The following is a 19,819-nucleotide window of genomic DNA, read 5'->3' on the forward strand; positions in this document are numbered from 1 at the left end:
ACAACACCTGGATCGAGATCCAGCACTGGCTGCATCTCCAATCTCCGACCTTGCAGCACTTGGGAAGGCACCATGTGATGTAGAACGATTTCACATCCAAAGAGCACTTTTCCCATGGCTGCCCAAGACTCAGATCCAAAATTTTACTTCAACTCCTTGTAGCACCAAGTAGGAGGGAAAGTGAGCTCAAGATCTGACTGACTCCAAAATGTGAGGTTGTTTACACAGAAGCTCAGAGTCGGAATGCAGTATTTCTCTCTGTTTTCTCAAAATATTTCAAGGTAATTATCAACATTTCCTTAAAGGAAGAAGTAAAGCAGGGCAGGGTGGCAAAAACCCCAGCAGGAAACCCCTGACTTAAACAACATAAATCTTAGCTACCGACAATTTCAGCCTGCTTCAGCTGAACAACATTAATAACTAATAAATAAAAGCCCTTTGTCTGCAATTCTTTTGCTCCACTTTGCTGCTTGGTTTGCAGCCAGAGCCAATGCGATAGCCCTGGCACAGGACACACAAGGAAATTCAACCCCGGTGACCTGCTGACTAATCATGTTTTCTATGTGCGTTTTCAGCCACGCAGCCAGCGCCGGGGCAGCACAGGTAGCTGGCCTCTGGGAGAGGGAGAGCATCCCGGGCGCTGACCCAGTGCCAGCCCCTGCCGGCCACACGCCGGACGCAAGACCGTGCAACTTCCACCCAGGCGTAAAACTGCACCGTGCCGGACAGGAGGGCGGCAGCAGCAAAGAAATCAATTAATGGAAGCTCCTGGCACTGCCTGAGGTCTGATGAGGACAGCAGAACCTGCCCATGCTGAATTCACTCCTGTACTGGGTCCTGGAGCTAACATCACGATAGCCAAGGATCCAGAAAGGAGACCTGCAGCTGAGGTCTGCACTGATGGCAATGCTTTCCAGCGCACGAGCAGGAGTCGGCAGTGCAATTCCTACAAGTAATTTTCATTCATCGAGGAAGCTGAGAGAACAGGAAAGTAAGCTTGCAAGCGTGCATTACTGATCAAAAATATTTATGTAAATGTCTCTGCGAAGCAGGTGCAGCCCTCAGGCTGCTGACAAGCTGCCAACAAGACCTTTGGTGTTGCAAATCTTAAGCTCCCTTGAGCTAAAGAGTTTATTTCAAGGATTTTTTAGCCAAAATCTGACACCAGTGAGCCACTGTCCTCTGTGTCTGACTCATCCACAGGTGAAAAGCAACCAGTGACCCCTCCCATCACTGAGAGGATTGAAGGGTCTCTAAGCCTTCTCTTCCTAACACACACACCCCTTCAGGACAGAAATAGTTCCACCGAGCTATGAAGATCTCTGTCTCTTGCTCACTTTGTACTCACACCTTGCAAACAAACTCCAGACACGCTTTAAAAAAGGCCCCCTAGGGCTCTTTGTTTTTCCATATGAAATAAGTTCGCCCACTTTCCTTCACAGATAGAGATAAAACCAACGAATGGTAACTAGCGTGCCGTGCGCTCAGACACGCGCATGGCTCATTCTTTCACGTGCAGTGCACTCGCTACATGAGCTTCTGCAAGCCCAGAATGGAAAAAGCATGCAAGGCTTAGGGCATTTTCTTGGGCTCACAGGGACAGCTGAACCGGAAGGTGCGTACCAAAATTATGTGTAATTTCCACTCCTTCTTGATGCTTATCAAAGAGACTGAAGACCGAATAAATCAAGGCAGCGAATCAGCCCTGCGAACCGTCACGGGGTTAGAACTGCAACCAAGGCACGAGGGGACAAGGAACCTCATCCTGCCCATGCCACACCACCTGCCAAAAGGCCCACGTCACAAGAGCGGGGGACCTCAGCTTCCTGCCCGAGCCACCGAGGCGGTACACCGTAAAGGAGGACAACAGCAACACCAGCAGCAACAGGATGGAACAGCAAATCTTGTCACAGGAGGACACAGAAACAGGGTCAGCACTCCTGACCGGGGACTGGTGCTATTTTAGGGCCCTGATAGTCCAGGAGGACACAGTGCCAGGCACTCTTAACTTTGTTACCTAATAATCTGCGGGGTTTAAATTTATCTCCTCCCTTTTGCCTGCCCTGGAAATGCCACCCATCTGTAACGGCAAGCGCTGCCAGCAAAGGGAGCCGCCGTGCAGGCAGAACCGCACGTGCCTCCTGGGCCCGCAGCGTGGGCCGGCAGCAGCCAGGGTACGTCACTGAGCCTCCCGCCTAAGTCGTGCTGCAAGAGCACTACATGAGCATGCCTTTACGGTATTTTAATGCCCTTTTTAATGCTCCTATTTAGTACTAGGGACACTATCAGTACTCAGAATTTATCAACGGCATGTGCTTTGCATAATCAAGCATCTTACCTCAAGGTCCCTCCCCAGTACAGAGAGAGAAGATTTCTTAACTTCATGAACAGTTAGGCAATGGCAGTCTGTGGTGTAATTTTCTGAATAGTTTGAAGTGTTTCTCTGAATCATTCAATGCTTCGGGGAGCTTATACTGCACACTATGAACCCTTACAGATCTGGAGAAGAGTGCCCTGGATTTCACCCACACCAGTTCTACAGCAGCATCACCCACACCAGTCACTCCTGGTTCATACCATGAAAGTGCTGGGGACAGAAAGAGTCTCCAGATTTTCTCCATTCCTGAGGCTGGCCTGGCTGCACTTGGGGAGTGGGACAGCCACGCTGAGAGGAAGGGCAGGCTGGAGCCTAAGGTTGATTTCTGTTTCTGCAGGTCCCAGACTCTGCAGGGGAGAACCAGGAAAGGGAAGATAAGAACCGAGTCAGCAGTACTGGAGACCAGTAATGCTCAGCCTGAGCCAGGCTAACTCTGAGTCATAACTAAGGCTGCTGACACAAGAGGCTACGCCAGCAAACAGCCGCCGGCGCTTTCAAGTGCTTAGAAACAAGCTGAAAGACTGAGACCACTTTAAAATTGTGAACCCTTTCCCTGAACCCCTCTGAATTTTGGTTGACAACAGCAAAACACAGGCTCAACTTCTCTCTCCCATCTTTGCTAAAACCACTGTTTAGTGTCCATCCCTTCACATCGCTGCTTCTCCATCAGTAACGTGGCAGCCCTGAGACACGGCACTTCTCCCTGAACCCCCGCAGGCTCCCAGCTGTGCCGGCGGCTGCAGCAGGCCCTCACCCGTGAGGCCATGGGAAAGAGCCGGCTGAAGGTACCCGATGACTCTTCAACGAGACTGCTCACTTGCTGCTGCTCATTTAGGTGCTGCGTTCAGATTTCAGCCTGCTACCAAGACATCCCATTTTCCTTCCTATTAACACAGGCTGGGCCACAAACATTGTGTTCTGAAAGAAAGACTAAACCACATTTTAAAAGCGTGCTATTCACAAAGAATACTGAAATGCTTTCACGATTAGAAATCAGAAGCTCGTGATACCCTCCAGAGGAGTGAGAGCTAAGCCAGCCTTCCTGGGATTTCAATTTCAGGGCTTTAAAGACCTCAGCTCCCACCTGATACTCCCTCTGCTGAGCTGCCCTCACTGCACTGGCACACCACACTCTTCATACCTTATCTGCAGATGATGTCACCATTCACTATTAATGACAACAATACTTGAATCTCCATTTTCTCAGACAGAGGATGATGACACATTTATGTCATATCTGTAAAAGCAAAGGAAAATCAGCCTTTACATAAACTATCCCCCCTTAGTACAAACCAATACAGACCATTAGTGGTTTCAGCATGATGGGCTTATCTGTAACTCTTAAGAATCACAGTGACCTCAGCATCCAAACCTGAAATAAATTATAGAAATGCCAAGATGATCCTCTTGCCTGATAAAATCTAGGGTGTAGACATGCTTTATTCCTACTTTATGAAGACAGATGGCTTACAAGGAAGTGAGTATTTCCCTTCAACAAAACCATTTTGGCTCCCAGAATGGAGAAAGGAAGGTGGGAAAGACCCTCAAGAAATCTTGTAGTTCATCTCCCAAGCCCCAAAGAATCAACCATAACTAAATAATACCTGGCAATGTTTCTCAAAGCAACAGCCCTCAAATCTCTATAGAAAATTTACATTGTGCTTTAATTTGCTATTCCAGTGCTTAACTGAAACCCTGAATCAGCTCCAGATAGTCATTTTAGCTGCATTTTAGTTACTACTAGCTCTTAGTGGACAGAAGAAAGAAATAAAGGGCCAGGATTTAGCAGTACTACAAAGGAAAAGAAAACTGATCAAGACTGCTGAAAAGACAAAACCATCACGGACAGCCTTACGTACACACAGACCACCCCAGTGCCTTCAAGCCGTAAGGTGCCGAGCATGCCGCGCGCTGTCTCTGCTGCAGCACCGAAGCTAGGCAGGCTGGACCGATGCAAAACCCTTGCTGCACCTTTCTGCTAGGGTCAGTATAAAGTGCAGAAAAGCACTGGCTCTGACAGGCGGCGTGGCCACCAACAGCACACGACTGACTACTGACTCCACTCCATCGCCTGAGGAGCTTCACCTGGGCAGACAACCAGCAGAGCTGTTTCAGAGACGCTGTATCAACCACTTTTCCATTGGGCACTGGCATTTTTAAGAAGGAGACGAAGTAACGTGTTCTGATCACCATTATTAGCAAGTTGAACACTTCTGTGTCACAATTTGGAGCAAAAAGCGGCACTGACGACAGGCAGGATCCAACCCCACCTGCTCCAACGCACACGTGGAAACCGCTGTCTCCCCTTCTGGCCCTGGGACAGGGTGACGCACTGAAGTCCACAGAAACATAGCGAATGATGACGTGCTTTAAACGTACTGGTTGGAGAAGAATGGTAAACATGAGCTGATTTAATAAACCATATTGTAAACAATGTACTCTTAAAACAAAACAACAAACCCAGGTACTTGATGTGCCCACAGAAGAGACTCTGAGACCCCACTTCATCCACCACTTGCAAGCAGGTCTCAGACTCTTGGGATACAAGCAGTCTGCTAACTTTTTGAAGTCAGACAACACACCACTTGTATTTTACACACGCTAGAGACTGAAGCAAAGGCAGGTTAAATTACTTCAAGTCACACACTGAGTCATGGCAAAACCGGATCTGTCGGATAATTACCAGCCTGTTAGGTAAGCATATTTGCTCGACACCAGTTCACGTAACGTTCCTCGATCCCCATGACAAGAACAACAGCCCAGTGCTGCACCTTCATCCCAGGGCTGTGCCAGGTGTCCTTTTCACAGGCTGCTCACGCTAGTCAGCTCTCTTCTTAAGGAAATGAGAGGAAATGGGCAGACTACCCTTCAGACTCCTATCTCCACACTTGAAGAAGAAACGGGGACAAGAATCCAAGGGTATCTGCCCATCAAAGCACACTACACGTGCACAGGATTCGGAAACTTTCCTTGATCACCCGAACTGGCTGCACCAGGGCAGTTATCCCTGCCATCTCTGAATTCACACAGACATTGCTCTCAGTCACAGAGCAAGGCTCTTCCCGAAGTTAACGTCTAACTCAGAGTCAGCGTGCCAGTACCCCGAGAGGAAGAACAGGTTCTCGGAGCAGGCCACATCCTCCTCCAGCACACAGCACAGCATCCCTGTGATCCTGCCCACCTTCACAACAAAACCCTTGAACCTACAGCATCCTCTGCTGATGGTCTAGGCACACACTAGACGTGTATTCCTCATCAAAAATACTTGGTATGGTCTTTGTTCGCTCAGCTTCCTGCAAATTGACAAGAACTCAATCTGCATCACACCTAAAACTACAGCATGTCCTCACTAGCAAGATCCTGTCATTTGGCCATTGCAATTTTAATCAGAAAGAACAAAGCTAATCAAAACCAGAATGACAGACTTGTTTGAACGCTTCAAGCTGGCAGCTGGCAGCAAGAGATTTTCCGGAGTGAGATACCTGCTCTGCCTGACTGTCTGACAGCACCCAGATCATCAGCTGATCTACGTGAGGTGCTGCCGCATCCTCTCAAACCTCTTGTGGCGATGTGACGGCACTGACGTGGGGAGTCGACTGAACCAGGGAGTATCTTGTGCTGCAGTAAGAAAACCTGGTGTATTTTGAGCCACACAAATACTCAGAGATTGGTCCAGAGACTTCATGAGCAAGGATGCCCTTCTAACAAGATCAACTGGTGTATGAAGGAATCAGAGTCAAGACTACAACCCGAATTTCATACAGTGGACATCAAATTCAGATGGTCTGGTTCATACCATGTGATTTTAGAAAGATGGGAGAGAGCGCTACAGAAGGAAAATTAGTTTGATCTCTTTCCCAGCATCTCTCACGAGCTAAGGCTCACTGCCTAAGCAGGACCAGCTCCCATGTTCCTTGCTGAGGTCACTCCAGACAGTCTCTCTCTCTCCCTTGCCTCCTCTACATACAGAAATACAAACACACCATCCAGGGACACTGGGAACCCCAGTATCAGCTACAGTGCTCAGGTACAGTCCCTGGTAGCACTGTGTTATGCACCAGGCATAAAGCGTGTGCTAACACACGGCACATCCATCGCCTTCTGCAGGGTTATCACCACTCTGTAGGCTCTCACGAGCTACCACCAGATACACATAGAACCCTGAGCACAGAAACACAAGAGGAAGCAGCTTTATCAGAAGCTGCTACGAAAAAGATCAGAGGCCAAAGCAAGGGCAGGGTAAGCCCAAGAGAATCTTTAACTAGCAAGTAGAGTGAATTGTACCATCTGCAGTAAGACAGACCTGATTTCAGCGCGAAACACTCCTTATTCATCCCTATCCCATCCTCTACAATGCAACACAGGCAGCTTCCAGCCAGGAGACGTGATATTTGGTGAGCCTGTGGCTTTCTATGCTCTAGTCTCCACATTCAGCTAGACAGGAGATGGGGAACCAGAAAGCTCAACTTTACTTCTTGCCTTACCAAGGCACAGCTTTAGGTAAGGCACTTCACATCCCTGCACCTCAGCTCTTCCACCTGTGACCTTTCAGAAGTGCTGCAAATTCAACTAAGCACATGCTTTGATGTCCCTTGGTGAAATACACACTTCATGAGCAAGTGGAAGGGAATTTTGCCTTTTTTTTTTTTTTTGGCAAGGAAGACCCACAAACTCTATACACTGTGCTTTGTATTTCTATTATCGTTCCCTTTCTAAGCATACCCGTACGCCCGTACGTGTAGAGAAGACAGGAGGGGATGAAGATGGGAATCGAAGGACAATTTATGTGGAGCTGTACTTCTTCTCTGAGACTGCGGCTGTACGTGTGGCTCTGCCCTGAACTGGAGCCCCCAGACCAGCGCACAGGCTGGGCAGCCAGCGCGTTCCTCAGTACTACATATCTCAAATACCTGGAAAACAACAAGTTAAAACCAAAGAAACTCTTTCATATACTGAATAGGTTTACACTGTGGGACTCTCTGCCACAAGATACCACTGACAGGATCAGAGATCTCTTCAATTTAAAAAGGACAAAGAAAAAAAGTTTTGATGTTTATATAGCCTTGTGAGGTATTGGGAATTTCAGCATTTTACAAACAAAATTCAACTGATGTGCCCCACAGTACAGCAAAAGGCATCAGCAGGGTTAAGGAAAGCAGATTCCCAACATCCAGCCCTGCTGTTGACCTATGTCAGCAGTGCTGCTTCACAAAACAATGAGAGAAAAAAGTTTCTTTAGCGAATCAGGAGATATGAATTGTGCAGACAACACCAGATTTGGCAGGGGTCCTCCACTGGAGCCGCTGTGACTCCCTCATCCTCCACCAGCAGGCCCGATGGCCTACACCAGGTTTGCACTCATCATAAAGGAAAAAAAGGGGAAAAAATAAAGGAAAAGGTGAGCACAACAGCTAGTCCAGCACCTGAGTAACAAGACAGGGTAGGATTACGTGAAGCAATTATTTTCCAGAAGACAGCCTATGCAGACTCAAGAAAGTGAGGCTTGTGTTCATGTCTGGCAGACCTATTTCCACCTGCCACTGTGGCCCTGGCATGCTCCGGGGCTCCAGCAGAGCTCTTGTGTACCTGGAAGCCTTTGAAAAAAAGATGAACACCACACTATTTGTCAGGAGGCATTTTAACTTCTCCTGAAAGAAATTGAGGTGGATGTGGTGCCTGCAGCATGCCAGCGATGACCGAGGACATGGCCACAGGCACCCAGAGACACGCAGGACATGCGCGCACCCTGAGCTGGCCAGACACAAGCCAGCTCTGGCCTAAAAGCTCTGCAGGGTTTCTGGAGATGTGTCTCAACATCGTTTTGATGAGACCTGTCAAGAGACCCCAGAGAAGGACCACACCGAGCACAGGACCAAGCCGTGGCTGAAACATGGATGCTGGGTGTGAGCTGGTCCTCTTCCTCACCCATCAGCACTAGGTGGATGGCACTACAGTCACAGGAAATCTTTCTGGTCACCACACATCTTGTTATCAATCCCATGCAATTAAGATGTGTGCCAAAATGGCACTTGGATGAGGCGGGAAAGGCCAGGACTACGTTTACTGTTCAGTCACCATCCTTGCTGGGAACGTTGGAAAAAATGAAAGGCTATCAACGTAACTGGGCAGCATCAAGCAAAGCAGAGGGAGCACGCTGAGTGGGTTGTAGCCAAACATCTATGGGAAAACCCTAAGAAAACAAATATTAGTTACTTGCAATTATAAATAAATTTGTTTTTTTAGATCATGAAACATTCTTCGATTAACCTAATTTCAAAGAAATCAGCCACTCTCTAACTCAAGTCAAATGTCTCTGGAATTTGCAAATAACCAACAGCAAAAGGATCTCACTTTGCAGGTTTGTGCATGTGTAAACACACACATTTACATGCATGTGAGCCACTTGTTTACAGAAAAAAGGGCTATCCGCAGCATTACAAACCATGAAAGCGCAGATGTGGACAAGACAAGACAGCTTCAAAACGCCAACTCCCAAAACAATCAGAAACGCTGAAGTATGTGGCCAACATGGTGCACGTCCAGGGTGTGTCTGTCACTGTTTGCGTTCCCATGTGTTAGTATTATAATGAGAAATGCATAACGTCAACTATCCCCTCACCTCCCCCAAATCTGTTGGGTTTTTCCCTATAAATTAATGAGATTCAAATAAAACTATTACTAATTACTAACACTATCACCATTTACATAACATTTGTCATCATGTAGAACGGGTCTGCTGAGCGTATAAACAGGAGGACAGATGACGAGCCAAACCACTGAAGTTTCATTTTCGCTACACCTCTCTGCGTATCTACATAAATCCACCATAAGCACTTGTAAGAACCTATTTCAGAGTCATCCAAGCCCAGCTCAAAGGATGCAACCAAACTAAGCACACTCACAGGTTCAAACTGGGATGTGCAATGAGCTCACAAGCAAAAGAGTCTCCGAAATCCATTGGTTTAAGTCAGTAAATAGCAGAAATGTTTATATTGTGGAAGTGTCATCAAAAGCGAGGATTCTATTGATGTAGAAATCATTAGATGTATCTGGGTGGTTGTCTAATTAATAAGCATACAATTCCCTCTAACTTTGTCTGTTACTTGCACTTCATTTGCTCCCAGTTCACTTGGGAGATAACAACCAACCGCTCGTGCTGCGTCCTTCAAACTCCAGCAAGTGTTTTAGCAAAGTCTGAACCCGGCTTTAAAAACAAGCAGCACAACTCAAGGATCCCCAAAGCACTGAAGTCTTTTTCACCCCCAAGGTCTCAATCACGACTGTGCTACACTCTGTCAAGCCGTTACTCTTATGGGTACCTCTCAAGCTTATGTATTTAGACTCTGCTTTTTTTTCAATGATTTAAAATGATGTTCTCTGAAATATTAATACATGTAATATGTAATATTCAACAGGCTTTTGGGTAAACATCTTGTAAACACAGTTTGAATCATATTGTAGGCAGTGCAACGTGCACCTCGGGAGACACAAGAGGTGACACCGCTGTGTACAGGCTGACGGCAGGGCAGGCTCTGCAGTAAAAGCCGCCTGGGCTTCCCTGCGGTGCGTCAGAGTGGCCGTGGCAGGGCTTCACCCCAGCCTCACCAGGCAAACCCAAAGAGCGCTGCAAACAGCTCCCCAAAGCAATAAATGGCCCTCAGAGGCTGAAAGCACGGAACAAGACTTGCTTTGGTTATAAATTAAGAAAAGCAAAGCCTACACGGTTTAATTTTCTGCTGGTGGAAGGAGCAGGAAAAGCCTCACGCAAACCTGTTGGAAAACAAAACAGACCAGAGCAAAGGCATCGGTACGGCCGGGAAATAGGATGTGCTGCGGCACTCGCGTCAGATTTGAAAGCATTTGGACACCACGTGTGTGCTCGTGGAAACCAGCACCTCGATGAATACAGCAGGGCCTGACTCCAAAGTCGAGTGCTGCTTTATTGGCAGACCTGCGAAATGCGGGACGCGCTGCGCGAGGCAGCACGTGGTGCCCAGGGACACCACCGCCCTGCCTGCGCCCCGGCCTTCTCCTGGCGCTTCAGGGGTCTCCGGTGTCGCACGGGGCACCGTGCGCTGCGTGGAAGGAGAGGGTGGATGCTGGGGTAGGTGTTGGGGCCGGTGCTGGGATAAGTGTCGATCTCACAGCTTTGCAGACACCACTTTCCTCCACGAAGGATGTGATTTCACTTCAGGTTAGCCCACGGAGCGAGCTCTCCCAGCAGCAGCACCCTGCATTACTTGCTAAACCTTGAGATTATTCAAGCTGTACCCCAATAACTACCAACCACAAAAAGAAGTACAAAGCAGTGACAAGAGCTGCCAGCCTGACCTCCCCACAAGTCCAAGGAGATTGTGAAGATCCAACTGCTTTCAGGGAATCCTTCTGCACCTCCTCGTTTCAGAAAGCCCTCCTTCTCGGTTACGGACCGCACACAGAGGCAGTCCTCCAACACCTCTGTCCAGCTGGGAAGCGGCCACGGTGCTCTCCATGCAGGCAGAGCGAGCAGCTACGCCGCACTCACGTGCAAGCACCGCAGCGCTCCACGTCTCTGGGAATCCCCGCGAAGGGGACCAGCCGTACCTCAATCCTCCTCCCTCCCAAAGCCATTCTGCTCTCGCTTTCTCCAAAACCTTTCTGGTTTTTCCTTCTATCAGTTTCCTTCCTCATAAAGACAGGATGGTGAACATCTGGCTGAATGGAAGATTTTTTCTTCCTCTACTCCCAGGTTTGAAAAAGCAACAGCCTAAGCATTTACGGTATTTTACCATCTGGTTGGCAGAAGAGCCTGGACACCAGCTGGGCAGACCCACAAGGAATGACCACAGATCACGCTCACCATCGTGTTAGCAGGGACTCCCGAGCAGGTTCCCGCCCTGCTCCCCTGCCTGAGGCCGAGTACTCTGCAGCACCGCTGTCAGCTTGCGGCCCCGCAGCCTTACAGCAGTTTGATTTTAGATTTTCTAACACTGTTCCCAAATTGGCTTGACTTTAAGGCCAGACTGGGCCCCCAGAGTTACGCAGTGTAACTGTGGGTGGAATGCAGACCGTAAAGCTTCTCATCTGAAGAGGGAGGAGAGGAAGCAGGTGAGGGAAGGAAGCCAATCTAGAATGCTTTATTGTTGCTAAACAGACTTTCCCAGCTATTTCTCTGCTTGTGCTCTCCCCTGACATCTTCCTGTTACCCAAACTTCAAGCGACAGGCTCTTCTCTCTCATGCCACACATCTTCCTGGTGCTCACAGCTTCCCTGAAATAGCCACATTTGCAGTGACGACGTTGCTCCACCAGCCAGTTCAGCCCTGACCCGTCTCTTGCAGCAGGAACGGTAACCGAGTGTATTGCAGCAGAGCACGAGGCACCCGGTCACAACCGAGGGAGTGCTGCGCTGGGTGCTGTGCAGTTCACCCGGGCAGCTCGAGCATCTCCGCACATCCTCGCGTGCTGCTCCTTGTAACTAGAAAGCCCGCCCAATTTCTTTTTTTTTTTTTTTTTTTTGCTGCATTGCCTTGCCCACGCCCCGCGTAGAGATAAATTCTGCCTTCAGAGGTTACCCAGCATGATGCAGCTAGGTCACCTCTGCCCCTCCTGCCTTGCAGTCGGCAATTCTTCCCATGTATCCCAGATCCTCACTTGTTGCATCAGTTTACAGAACGTTCTCATAACGCGGGGCAGCTGGATAATAATTAAATTTTTTTCCAGCAGCAGGAGACGTAATAAACAACCCTGCTTAATATCACTTCTCCAATGTTTAACCTCTGCTGTACCCAGAGCACGCTCACCATCTGCGAGCCACAGGGCTGCGAATGTTAACGGCCACCGAGCGCGGCTGAGGAGAAAGGCGACGGGATTGTCGCAGGCTGAAAACAGGCGCAGGGAGCTCTGACACCCCGCTGGGGGCCACAGGGACCGCTCCCGCCCCGGCTGGGGTGCCAGTGCCAGGCGAGGAAGAAAGAGGACCACCACAGTCCTTAAACCCACGGTTTTGTTTCTTATTCAGGAAGCCTCTTGCCCCTGCACGTCTCCGAGCTGCCTTGCTCCATAACATCCACTATCTCCTGCATGACTCATCACTGAAACAATGGGTTTGCAGCTACAGCCCGGCAGTGACACACAAAGAGCTGCTCCCTCCCGCTCCCGCCGCAGGTACACGCTCCTGTCACTGAGCTAATGCCGCATCACGGCTCCGCCGCCCCTTGCCGCACGCAACGCGGAACGGAACGAACCGCTCCGACAGCGGCGTTTGCAGGGATCGATCTTCAAAAGCCACCCGCTGTCTGCGGTACCGCCGCGCCGCCACCCGCCACGCCGCCGCGGGAGCCCCGGGCAGGGCAGCGGGGACCGGGGCGGGGCAGCGCCGCGGGGCTCCCCCGGGCCCGGCGCCCCCCGGGGCAGGCGGGGATCCCGCAGCCCCGCGCCGCGCACGGCCCGCGGAGCGCAGGGAGGGGCGGGGCGGGGCTGCGGGGCGGGGCTGCGAGACGGGGCGGGGCACCGGGGCGGGGCGGACACGGCTCCCCGCGCGCGCGGGGCGGGGGCAGGACCGCGCGCACGTGGTGGCGGGCGGCGCCTGACGCGTCACGCGGCCCCGCCCCGCCCCCGCCCCGCGGGGACACGCAGCGCGCGGCGGCGCGCCCGCGGGAGGGGAGGGGAGGGGAGGGGCGGGGGCGGCCGGCGCCCCCCGGAGACCGGGGACCGGGGCACCGGAGGCCGCCCCGCCCGCAGGGAGCCCCGGCCGGTGCGGTGCCGCGCTCCCCTTCCCCCCCGCCCCCTGTCACTTCCCCGCACGGCGGCACTCGCCCGCCGCGGGCTTCCCCCGCCGCCCCCGGCGGCGGCGCCTCGCACCGGCACCGCCGCCCCCCCTTCCCCCCGCGAAGTGTCGCCGCCACCCCCGTCTCGCCGCCGCCGCCTCCCCACCCCCGTGGTGCCGCCCGGGCCGGCGGCGCGCTGTCAGGCGGCGGCCCCGGCGCGGCCCCGGCCCCTTACCACGTGCGGTTTGCTGCTGCTGCGCCTGCCACTCCAGGAACCGCGCCGCCTCCAGCAGCGTCTCGATGCTCATGGCGCGGGCCCCGGCCGCCGCCGCCGCCGCCTCCCCGGTCGCGCGGGCCCGGCCGCAGGCGCCGCGCCGCCCCGCGGCTCGCCCCGACGGCAGCAGCGCTGGCGACAAGATGGCGGGCGGCAACAGAAACACAACAGGCGGGCGCTGGCGCGGCCCCGCTACTACGCGGCGGGCGGCGGCAAGACGCGGCGCGGAGCTGCCGGAGACCGTTCGGACGGGGCGGGGCGGGACGGGACGGGGAGGCCGGCCCGGCCCGCCGTGAGGCGGGGGCGGCCCGACGGTCCCGCCGGCCGCGCGGAGCCGCCGCCAACGCCGGTTCGCCCCGGGGCGGGCGCTGGACGCGGGGGGGCGCCGGGCGCGGTGGGGGCCGGGCCGGGCCGGCGGCGCAGCGCTCCGGCCGCCGGGTTTTCCGGGCCACCCTCCCCCCGCAGTGCGCTCGCGGCCCATTACAATATGTCACCGCGGCGCGGGCCAATGGGCGCGGAGGACAACAAGGCATGGAGCACCTCCACATGGGCGCCCCGCGCCGCCGCCGCGCGTCTTAAAGGGGCCGCGCCGCGCCCCACCCGCCGCCTCCCCCACGCGGGCCGCAGACCTGCCGGATGCGCGGCGCTCCCCGGCCAAGCGGCGGGCCCTGTCCCGGAACCGCCGGCCCCGCATACTCCCGCCTGGCCGCACCCCGCTCCCGGGCGGCGGCCAGGCGTCCCGGGGAGCAGCGGTTCTCCGAAATTGGCTTTTCTAAGTAAGTTCCCGCCGGGCGCGCAGCCCTCGGAGCAGCGCCGGGGAGCCGAGTCACGCAAAGCTGCGGCGAGTAGGCGTCCCGCCACCGCCCGCCCCGCCACGGCTGGCCGCGGGCTCGGGGCCGTGCGGCGGGGGGGGTGCGGTGGGTGTCGGAGCCAGCGCGGAGCAGGCGTGGACGCCCACGTGCACCGGAGGCGTGGGTGGCATGTCTGCCTTGCCTTCCCCACCTCCGGCGGGTGGGTGTCCCCAAATACCCTCAAATCAATAAAATAAAATAATTTTTTTAAAATGCACATCCTCTATGGAGTCGGCTAGCCAGTGGGAAATCTGTCCTCCACCTGCTGCGGCTGCCATAAAGAAAAAGCTCTCATCACCAACAGTTTTTCTCGCAGCAGATCTTTTTCCAAGTTCTGTCCGCTGCGCTGTTTTAGCAGAACCTTCTCCGAGCTGTGCTTGGTCACAGGCTCTGTGGGTGCCCACGACAAAGGGCTCTGGCGTGTCTGCTTCCCCTGCCCCACGCCTGCTGGGGCGGCCGCCCGGAAAGGAAAAGCCAAGCCAAGCCCTTTCTGTTGAGCAAAAGCAAAGAAAAAGAGAGCCTTCTGAAAAGCGTCTACAGAAAGTCATCACGTGTAGTGGCTGGTCTCTTGGAAGTACCTCGCAGTGCAGCAGAAAGTGCTGCCTACGGTTAACATTAGCTAACGTTTTCCTTTGCAATGCCCTTTTTTCAGTAGCTTGCAAAACTAAAATTGAACTTCAATCATCCACACTGAAATTTTCCATGCTAAGTATCTGCCTCTGATTAACTTTTTTTGGGGGGCTGCGAAAAGATACTGAAGTAAAGTAAAAAGATACTGATTAGAAAAAGTACCACTTCTTGTGGAAGGAATGGGATTGAAAAAAACAAGATTTTCAAGCGAGAACTTTCTATTTTAAAAAACTATGGAATTTACAGACCAAAGACTGAGGAATGGCCATTGAAGGTGGCAAAACCAAGGTCTCGTGAGCTGGGCCGTGCTGGTTTGTGGCGCTTTGGCACTGGCTTCCGGAGATGCACCCGTTCCACACCGCCTGCACCAGCCGGACGGGACGTTGTCCTCCTCGCTCAACGTGTGGCTGAAGGCCTCACTTATGACACGCTCATCAGATCTTTCTCTGCAGATGGAAGTAGTCACTTCCTCCTGGGCTTTGCCATGAACCCACCTCTGGGTTATCTGAATACCTCACAGCATTAATGACTGTATTGTCACCACTCAGAGTGGAAGATGTAGGTAACGACGGTCTGTGAAAACCAGGCTGAAGTAACTCACCTGGTACCATCAGGCAGTTGTAGCTAACGGAGGGATGTGCTTCGCTTTTCAAGGAACTTTTCAGCTGCTTTTCAATCATCCATCCTCCTGCTAACCGCCTTAACTCACTGCTCACAGCTGCTGCAATAAATGAAAGAGTTTTAACAACGTGAATGCCCTTCGCCATCCAGCCGGTCTAGGCCGTGTGCTGCACTCCGCAGGAGGCCTGTATAAAAATAGTATAAGCAAGTCATACAATGCATATATGCTTAAGGAGCTCAGTAAAAGCCACTCCAGGGCAAACTTAATCTGACATTTCCTAAGTCCTTCCCTTTGCAACCTGGACATATTTTGCACACGTTGTGTACATTTGTGTGTGTTCCTTCCTTGCAAACCAAAGCTGAAGAACACCAGCAGAGCTTTGGATAGGACAGCTTGCAACCCGTACCGGTTTTGCTGTGCGTATTACAGGTCTATCAGATTTCAGATGTTAGACTGGTCACAGATGTGGCGCTTCAAAAAGCAGGGCATTCAGACACAAAGATAACAACAACAAAAAGGTGACAGACTGCCTCTGAGAGGAAGCAGGGATGAAACGCACAGCTGAGACAAACATTTGTTGCAGTCGAAGTTAATGGTCTGGGCTGCAGCTTTGTAGGCGTTTAAGTGCAGTAGACCGCAGATTCTTTCTCCAGCCACCTCTTGCTTGTCTTTCACACTGTGAGTAATCCTACAAACCACACAGGTTTACAGAGTGTTCTTGTAGATGGCCCCAGTTTTAAGAAGGAATTGCTATTCTGCGATCAAACTTGCTTTAAAAACAATACCTCTTAACCACAGAACTTGTGCCATGGCGGAGAGCCACAATACCCGCCTGTGGCTTTACAGCACAGCTGAGAGACCCGCTGCTGGCCCTGCACTCCTGCAAGTGCTCCTAGCTCTCAGTTTTTAGCAGGTGAGATAAAAGAACAAGACAACAAAAATGAATTGTTAGAGAAACTTACTGAAAATACAACAGCCAGTGATCTAAAGGAGTATACTTGTCAGAACACAGCTTTTAAAAGCAACATTATCAGATACATTTTAATACTTTAGTCCTGTGCAGGGTTAACCGCTTTAGTAGGAGGCAGAACTTCCCTTCTGTCCATCTAGTAACATCTCTTGCAACACTTTAATCTCCAAGGAGAGTTGTTCTGAAACCTTGAGCTCTGTGGGCTCTCAATTGCTAAGCTACCTCATGACTTTGGCAGCTGAAAGTATAAATCAGTGCCATTAAACATTCATATGAGAGTGAAGTTTCCTGATTAAATTCATTTATTGTGAGTTTTTGGACCCAACTGATGCAGCAGCTTGGGAACACATCCAAACTCCACCAACTGTGTATTCATCTACCTCTGGAGGATTATACTAAGAAAGGTTTTCGCTGAATCATTTGACCCTGTTACTAGGGACAGCAATAAACCAGAATACTTAAATTATTTGGATTGACTCTGTGAATGCTTAGGGAGAGTTTTTAAAACTTCGCATATGTGCTAGAAGTACAATGAGGTCCAATGTCTACCCTGTTACACCCCACACTTGTGAAAAGCAGATGCTGGGCTGCCTGTACAGCCCAGCCCAACACAGACGGCAGGGCCTGAGGACACCAAGAAGCAGAGCGGTTGGGTCTGAAGCCAGGTCCGTCCTTCCCTTCAGGCCGCCCGGCCTCGTGGACTCTGCTCTGGGTTTACGCCGCTCTTGCTTATCTGGGCTATTCGTTGTCACAGCCCACGGGCAGGAATCGCTTGCAGGCTGCAGCAGCCTTCCCAGGGAGAGAGGGCTCCTGCTGCGCAGCTGGTGGCACTGCTGCGTCCTCAGGGGCGCCTCTGGGGCACTTCTGTGGCAGGGACGGGACGGGACGGCTCTTCAGTTTCCGTCTGTGGTTCTGAAACTTTCAGTCAAATCCTTTGACTAATGTTGTGGGTTTTTCTTAATCTTCTCCAAAGATTAGATGTAACTTACAACATGAGAATTTAAGGCTTTTGCTTCCTTTACGAGCGTACGTGGTTCAGAGGTGGGTCTTTTTACCTGCTTTGAGGGAATACAGAGGAGATTTTAACTTCTTATCTGTTTATTATTTCCTGTTTAGTCAGTCCTATAGATAATATGGGATGATAGTGAGATGGTGCAGATATTAATCTCTACTACATTCTGGCTGTAGTAAGTTTAAAGTCAATGGAGCTGAGCAGTATCTTAAACATGAAACTGGGTTGTAAAAAAAATGTGTAAGCATTTTGAATACCACAACAAATGCAAAGTCTTACTGTACTGAGTAAAATGCATTTCTCTATTTTCACGGTTATTGATGGCATTATATAAAGTTTGAATGGGTTTAGATTGATTTAGATATAATTGTGATTGTGATATTCATATGTTGATAGTGCAGGGAAAGCAAGCAGTGGCTACAGGTCCCATTGTCTTTCCTTATATCCACCCTTCCCCTCCCCCCAAAAAAAGAGAGGATGTCAAAGGAGATGAAAAATTGCCATTTTGAGGATGACACTATCTTACAATACCCCCCGTACCACCAATGCCACAAGGATCACCTAATATCCTAAACATATATTCCATACTAGGAATATGATGGATGTTTAAAAAAAACCCAACAACTTCAGCTGTGCAGATTTGGAAGAATAACTGCAATACTGCTGAGGACTTGACAATCTCCTTCCTGTTATTCTGCTTATTTCCTTTCCGCCTATGCAGCAAACAGCTTCTCCTTACACAAAACCATCCTCAGAATTTTTGCATCACATGGCCGTCAGTAAGTTTAGCTTTCTGGCAATATTCGTCACTAAGACTTTCCCCCTCAGTTCAGAAATTACTCACATTCATTTCCTGGCGGGAGGTGCCTGGAGCAGGAGGTGGTTTGAGGCTTGCGAGGAGCAGCTGTTGGGTGTTTACACTGTTGGCACGAGGATGTTCTTTAAAACTTGTGCTACAGCCCTGGAGAAACCACGTCGCCTGCACGTTGCAGCTGGGGAGCAGCCTGGTCTCCACATCTCTGTCCAACGCTCTCACCCCTGGCCCTGGCTGCTCGTCTGCCGGTTGTGGGCAACCCACTGTGTAGCAGCGTCCGGTGCGCATGCACCACTTGCCTCTTTTCTGGCTTTTTTTTCTTATCAGGAGGGCACTTCTATGAAATATCACCTTCTAGTTGTATCTGTAGGTAGAAAAAATAACGCCTAAATGTGAGGTTTTTACTAGCAAGGTAGAAAGTTATATCCCAGCCAGAATTATTTGTATTTAATTTGAAATATAGTTGGTTTTAGAGCACCTTGGGTAATGTAAGCTCATTAAACATCTCTTAGAAACCCAGCTAAATTACTTTCTAAAGTTAAGTAATTTTCACTATTCATACTATTTATCAACATTCAAATAAAAATTGGATGAGCAACTTGGGTAATTGATTTTGTGCTACACTCTCACATGCACTTGCATCACGTTGGATCATTGGGGCAGTACTAGACAAAGCGATGCGGCTTTTCCTAGATCATACAAAACTCCTCCTAGCCAGGGAATCAGCCCCTGCAAGCCAGTGGCCACGCAGGGACTGAGCTCTGCGTTCTGTGCCCCAGATACTAAACTCTTATCACCCATCTCCCTGGCTTGGGCATCATGACTTGGCTTCCAGTGCACGTGAATTCTGCTCTTCCCTTACTCCAAATAAGCAGCTTTTCACTTCAGGCCTCTGAATAATCCTTCTGGAGTTGGTGGGAATACTTGACTGCTTAAAGTTTTATCGCCTACTTAAATATTTTGTTGCTCAGGGCCTAAATTATGACTGAACATAAATTATTAGATCAGTGTTTATTCTCCTTTTTCAGGCTTCATACTGAATAAGAAATTACACCAACAGTACTCACACAAGAGCAGGAGTTTATCTCAATATTTTAATTTTGAAATTGTGCTGGTTCTGGCTGGGATAGAGTTAATTTTCTCCATAGTAGCTAGCGTGGGGCTCTGTTTTGGGTTTGTGCTGGAAACAGTGTCGATAACCCAGAGATGTTTTAGTTCCTGCTGAGCAGGGCTTGCACAGAGCCAAGGCCTTTTCTGCCCCTCACCCCACCCCGGCAGCGAGGGGCTGGGGGGGCACAAGGAGCTGGGAGGGGACACAGCCGGGACAGCTGACCCCAACTGACCCCAGGGATGTCCCACACCGTATGGCATCATGCTCAGCACATAGAGCTGGGGGAAGAGAAAGGAAGGGGGGGACGTTTGGAGTGATGGCATTTGCCTTCCCAAGTAACTGTTACGTGTGATGGAGCCCTGCTTTCCTGGGGATGGCTGAGCACCCACCTGCCCGTGGGAGGGAATTAAT

General features: G+C 51.0%; 1 protein-coding gene across 4 annotated transcripts in view; it reads right to left on the minus strand.

The window, feature by feature from the left end:
* MNT (MAX network transcriptional repressor) overlaps window positions 1–15,661 on the minus strand; it is a 47,466-nt gene extending 31,805 nt beyond the window's left edge. Inside the window, exon 1 of one of the 4 annotated variants that reach the window (XM_075112804.1) lies at window positions 15,481–15,661. In XM_075112804.1, coding sequence (XP_074968905.1) covers window positions 15,481–15,646 — 166 coding nt within the window. In that variant the 5' untranslated portion in view covers window positions 15,647–15,661. Of the gene's footprint in view, window positions 1–13,359; window positions 13,753–14,027; window positions 14,485–15,480 lie in introns of those variants that run through there. The other 3 variants (XM_075112803.1, XM_075112802.1, XM_075112801.1) reach the window with 3 other exon arrangements.
* Between the last annotated feature and the right edge of the window lie 4,158 nt (window positions 15,662–19,819).

Source organism: Phalacrocorax aristotelis, chromosome 18, assembly GCF_949628215.1.
Source record: "Phalacrocorax aristotelis chromosome 18, bGulAri2.1, whole genome shotgun sequence".
NCBI lineage: Eukaryota > Metazoa > Chordata > Aves > Suliformes > Phalacrocoracidae > Phalacrocorax > Phalacrocorax aristotelis.